This window comes from Scyliorhinus canicula, chromosome 9 (assembly GCF_902713615.1).
Source record: "Scyliorhinus canicula chromosome 9, sScyCan1.1, whole genome shotgun sequence".
Classification (NCBI taxonomy): Eukaryota; Metazoa; Chordata; class Chondrichthyes; order Carcharhiniformes; family Scyliorhinidae; genus Scyliorhinus; species Scyliorhinus canicula.
Window position 1 is genome coordinate 139,696,146 of NC_052154.1, and position 6,000 is coordinate 139,702,145.

Genomic DNA, 6,000 nt, shown 5'->3' on the forward strand with positions numbered 1-6,000 from the left:
GTAAAAGAGTTACATTTCAAAGAGCAATTGATTACAATGCTTTATCCCCATTTTACACTCAAATGAAATTCACAGGACATTTGAGTATATCTAGATGTTGGTAGAATGGGCATGGGAATGGGCTTATTTTTCTGCCTAACTTTTGAATTGTGTCCACTAAAGAAATTGCCAGCTACTGAGAGCACATTATTTTAACCTGTTAATGTTAAAAATATGATGTGAGACAGTGTTGTTCAAGGTTACTTATATGAACAGGAAAGTTATACCATGGGCTGAATTCTCCGATTTTGCAGCTATGTCGCAACACCAATCTGGGAACGGTGGCGTTTTACGACAGGATAAATGGCGTAAAATGGCCACCGACCCTCCGTTTGGCTGGGGGCTAGCATCAAGGCAGCATAGAGGGCAGCACGATGGCACAGTGAGTTAGCCCTGCAGCCTCACGGCGAAGACGTCCCAGCTTCGATCCCGGCTCTGGGTCACTGTCCGTCTGGAGTTTGCACATTCTCCCCGTGTCTATGTGGGTTTCGCCCACACAACCCAAAGATGTGCAGGATAGGTGGATTGGCCTCGCTAAAATGAATTGGGCACACTAAATTTATTAAAAACAAATCAAGGCAGCATAGAGCACCCGGCTCTAGCTGCCGATATGGCCCGGAGAATTGCCGAGTCCGTGGTTGCGCATGCGCACGGTGGCGGCCGTGCAACATGGCTCGCTGACCTGGCCTGTGAAATAGTGCCGCCCCCTCCCTTTGGCAGCTCGCTTGCTGCAGACCAACCCCGCACAGTGCCCCCAGCCCCTGGCAAAGTACCCCTGCCCGCAGATCGGCCCTCCCCCGACGGTGGCAGCGTTGGACTGAGTCTGCAGACGCCATGCCGAGTTCCCAACGGATGAGACCATGAGAGAACCACACATTGAGAACTCAGCTGGTTTGGGGCGGAGCATCAGGGGGGCGGGCCTCAGGCAATGATACATTGCCGAGTACGCCGCTTTGGAGGGGGCGGAGAATCACGAATACAGTGCCATTCCCGATTTGGTCTTAAACTTTAATTCTCCGACTGAACGCGATCTCAGCGTTAGCGACCAGAGAATCCCGTCGTATATATCAGATGGTGTATCTTCATTTTTCTTTACCTTTATTCTTCATTTAATCTTTAAAAATACAATTTTAATTTGGAATTAAGATCCAACTAATCTGCCTTTGTCTGATGGAGGTCCATAGTCTCTTTTTTCAGCCACTCAGAGTTAAAGACTGTAACAATTGACTTCGGCAGGTTAACCTGTTTTATAAGTTTTAATTTTGTAAACTATTTAGGTGATATTGCTGGGCGAGTTAAAGACCAGTTATGTTTGAAAGAGGTAACTCCCACATGACAAGGGTGAAAAATGTAGTCATTACAGCTGAAGGCTCAAAAGGGAAAATTCAAAGTTGTTGGGAAGATGGGAAACAAATGGAATCCATATTATCGTCAGTCCTTCCGAGATGCTCTATGTCAGTGACAGTCACAGAGCTACTGTGCTTCCCTTTCCCAGCCCTCAATAATGATTCCTGGCCTGTATTTAGGATGTAAATCCTCCAAGTCACACCTGTGAACAATCAGGAGAAAAATCATTGCATTAAAACAAGGATTAAAAAACATATTGATGAAAATATTGAAATGATGAAGAAAGACTTTAGGAGGTGAGGCAGTCAGAGGTGGCAAATCATGCCTTGAAGCCTTGAGGAACCATCCAACCAGATTTGGTAACCCTACCTATGACTTCTCACTTACACATAGCCAACACACTGACTATAATCAGTCTGTTTCTCCTCTAGGTATTCGTTTCTTGCAATGTCCAGTTATGCACCAATATACATAGTTCTAAACCATGTGTGCTGGGATGTGGCTCTGACAGCAGTTCACAAATGGAACAGTCGGACATGCAGCAAGTCAGCACAGGACCAATCCGCATCAAAAAGGAGAGTGATGTTGGTGAGAATGGAAGTGTTTATGATTAATTATTTCCCAAGACTTTGAGTATAGTTCCTCATACACTCAGCTTGTTGAAATGATTATGGTTCACATAATAATAATCTTTATTATTGTCACAAGTGACAGCACAGCAGCATAATGGTTAGCACTGTTGCTTCAGAGCTCCAGGATCCCAGGTTCGATTCCCAACTTGGGTTACTGCCTGTGCGGAGTCTCCACGCTCTCTCCGTGTCTGCGTGGGTTTCCTCCGGGTGCTCCGGTTTCCTCCCACAGTCCAAAGATGTGCAGGTTAAGTGAATTTACCATGTTAAATTGCCCTGAGTATCCAAAAAGGTTAGTTGTGGTTACTGTGTTATGGTTAATAGGGTGGTGGTGTGGGCTTAAGTAGGGTGCTCTTGCCAAGGGTTGGTGCAGACTCGATGGGCCTAATGGCCTCCTTCTGTACTGTTGATTCTATGAAGTAGGATTACATTAACATTGCAATGAAATTACTGTGAAATATAAGCCACGACAGTGAGTGCTATGTACATGGCTGACCTATATCCTGTCAGCCACACATCCTGATACCCGCACAATTGCAATTCTGGTAGCAGTTTCTGGATATCAATGAGAAAAACGAGCTGTAGCCAATGGTGCTAAGACCTGTGTCACACACATAGTACCACTTTGAATGGGGATCAAATCTCTGAAATAAAATCATCAAAATGCTGGAAACACTCAGTGGATCAGACAGCATCCCTAGAAAGAGGGACAGAGTAAACGTTTCAGGTCTGTACCATTGCATCAGAATTGATTAAATAAAACCAGTCATTAGACTTGAGGAAATGAATTATAAATTATTTGTCATTAAACTGCAATTATGTTGCTCACATTCTGATGCAATGAGGAACATGCTTGAGACTCTTTGGTATAAATTCATTGATATAAATAATTCCTGGTGAAGCTTTCCTTGTACTTAAATTAAAATCTTCCATTATAATGGGTTATTTAACATTGTGATCCGTGCCAAGATTGGTAGAATTTAATTTTTTTCAAGTGTATGGAATTCCTCTTTTTTTCCCTCAAATCTCCTGGTCTTCCTGGGACAAACAACACCTGCACTTAAGGTGAGCAACTGGCCTACTTCCAGAACTCTGTAAATACTACCTTCACTTCTGATCAGCACGAGGAGCAGGGAACAACTGATTTTCGTTCTGTTCTGAGGTACCCTCGGCTTTAACTCAAATAACTTTTGGTTTTCAACCATGTTGATGCTCTGGGACAGGACATACCAATGCTCTCAGCCTGGACGTCTGCAGTGCAGCTCAATGTACAGAGCACTGGGACCAGTCAAATTGGTTCATATGTATGTTGCAAAGATCCTGGCTTTCTGGATCAATGGGTTAAAATTGTCCCTATTTTTTTACACCTGTCCTGAAAGTGTTGATTATTTGAAAAGTATTTGAGGCTGACACAGTGGATCCCAAACCAACACCCAAACACATTCACTTTCCAGCAATGGTCATTGGACAGTGAGTAGGAATAGGAAAGGCTGGCTTTGTCCTTCCAGTCCATGGGCATTGTAAAAAATTACAATAATTATACTGCTGCTGCTACTGCTCTAGCTGAAGTCAGTTAATTCCTCTAGGCTTCAAACTTAAGACATGCCTGATCTGTCTGGCACCAGGAAATGCATTTCCCAGTGAGTCATTGGGCAGAGCTTGTCTTCATAAAATCCCTAAAGTGCAGAAGGAGGACACTTGACCCACTGAGTCTGCACTGACCCTTGGAAAAAACAACCTACCTAGGCCCAAGCCTCCACCCTATCCCCGTAACTCAGTAACCACACCTAACCCCCTTTGGGTACTAAGGAGCAAGGCCAATTCACCTAAACTGGACATCTTTGGACTGTGGGAGGAAACCAGAGCACCCGGAGGAAACCCACGCAGATACGCGGAGAACGTGCAAACTCCACACAGTCACCCGAGGCTGGAATTGAACCAGGATCCCTGGTGCTGTGAGGCAGCATGCTAACCACTGTGCCACCATTCAGTCTTAAACATTTGCAATGTTCCTTTTTTTACAACACTGTTTATAGGGCATGGTTCACTATCACCTTAAGGACACATTAGTGACTCCCTCAGGTCTGTTGCTGGATGAGGGCAGCACGATGGCACAATGGGTTAGCACTGCGGCCTCACAGCGCTGAGGTCGCAGGTTCGATCCCGGCTCTGGGTCACCGTCTGTGTGGAGTTTGTACATTCGCCCCGTGTTTGCATGGGTTTCACCCCCACAACCCAAAAATATGCAAGCTAAGTGGATTGGCCACGCTAAGTTGCCCCTTAATTGGACAAAATGAATTGGGTACTCTAAATTTTTTTAAAAGGTCTATTGCTGGATGGTTCAGGCTGAGCAGTGTTACTTCGTCATTTTGATCAGATGGATATTTACATCAGCAAAATTATCACGTGTGGCTGCTGTGTGGTATGGAGTTGTCACAACAATTTGTTGAGTTGGTAGAATATGAATTTTGTGTCCGGATGTTACATTTAGGAATGTCACAATTTGCCAAATCCAAAGCTGGGAATTAGATAGGGAAAGACATAGGAGATGACCCTAGTTTGAATTCCACTGTTTCCTTTAAACCTCTTAATGCCTATTGCTTTCCTATTTTAAAACTGTTACAGTATGTATTTCTTTTTAGGATTTTCATTTTAAAAAGCAAGCTTTTTGTGTACATTTTAGAAATTTCAGAACAGGCTCCACTACTTGCAAATGCTCCAAAGTTGACCAGTGCGGATGTTGTAAAGCAATAGAATTTAAATGCTCTTTTCTTTTTAACTTAAGGTCCTAATTATGCTGCCATCACAGTTGGCCTAGTGTTAGGAGGCGCAGTGGTGTATGTCGTTCTCCTCTTGTTGAAAAGATCGTTTGTGGGACTACACTACAGGAGAAATCCCACCCGGAGAAGACCATTTTGATGAAAGAATATTGAACAGTGAAGCCCTGGGACTGGCCTGACATGATGTACATATCTGTTTATTGGCATTCACCTCCTACAACTCCCTCTGCAGGCAGTTTGAGGCCTTGCAAGCAGCATAGGGTGATTTCAGACTCCTGCTTTGCTCTCCTGTGAGCTGTATTTAGGATTTGTTTTCTGGGTTTGAATTCCATTTCTATATATTTTGCATAAGCACAAATGTAAATCATCATGAAAACTTTGGAAGATCCACTACCTAAATCTATTTACAACTCAATCACAGAAGAACTGGGTGGCAGACTGGGCTAGGTCTTTGTTCTTCACCTCCTGGGTCTGCCTCAAATTCTGGTTGCCCTGAATAAATGTGTCTCTTCTCACAATTTTCTGTTATTGTTTGACATGAAGTAAGAATTCACACCCAGCTTAGTGTATGCCTAGCTCCACAGCAAAAATAAATGGCCACCGTTTATTCCGCTCAAATAGGCATTGAATTGATAACTTGCACAGTAATGGCAATGTGGAAAATGGTCACACTGGAGCAGTAGGAAGATCGTCTGTGCCTTCAGGCTGAACTACAGAAAAAGTAAAGCAAACTGTACATTGATTCTGCTAATGGACATACGGCATGCAAAAGATTGTCCCATTCTCAGCACTGGCAATCCTCACTTTGATTGAGCATCAATATTTACCTAAAATAATCAAAACTTGATTATCCCATTGGTTGGGGTTACAGGACAGTGGACTTCAACTGACAATGTATGATATAGCTATGAGGGTCCTGTAATAATAATATAATAATCTTTTATTGTCACAAGTATGAAGTTACTGTGAGAAGTCCCTATTCGTCACATTCCAGCGCCTGTTTGGGTAAGGGAATTGAACCCGCACTGCTGGCCTCGTTCTGCATTACAAACCAGCAGTCTAGCCCACTGAGCTACACCACTGTGTAGTCCTGAATTATTTTGTAGTTATTGGGAAGAACTGGCTAAATGCATCCTGCTGGAGTACAAATTTTTAGTTTCCTAAAAAGAAACTACTCACTCAAAAACTGTGGGCGTGATTCTCTG

General features: G+C 43.5%; 1 protein-coding gene across 4 annotated transcripts in view; it reads left to right on the forward strand.

Moving 5' to 3' along the window:
• LOC119971736 overlaps positions 1–5,313 on the forward strand; it is a 106,898-nt gene extending 101,585 nt beyond the window's left edge. For all 4 annotated transcript variants that reach the window (XM_038807703.1, XM_038807704.1, XM_038807705.1 and 1 more), the window contains 2 exons: positions 1,818–1,974; positions 4,801–5,313. In XM_038807703.1, the coding sequence (XP_038663631.1) occupies positions 1,818–1,974; positions 4,801–4,934 (291 nt within the window). In that variant the 3' untranslated portion in view covers positions 4,935–5,313. The remainder of the gene's footprint in view (positions 1–1,817; positions 1,975–4,800) is intronic.
• Positions 5,314–6,000: the final 687 nt, after the last annotated feature.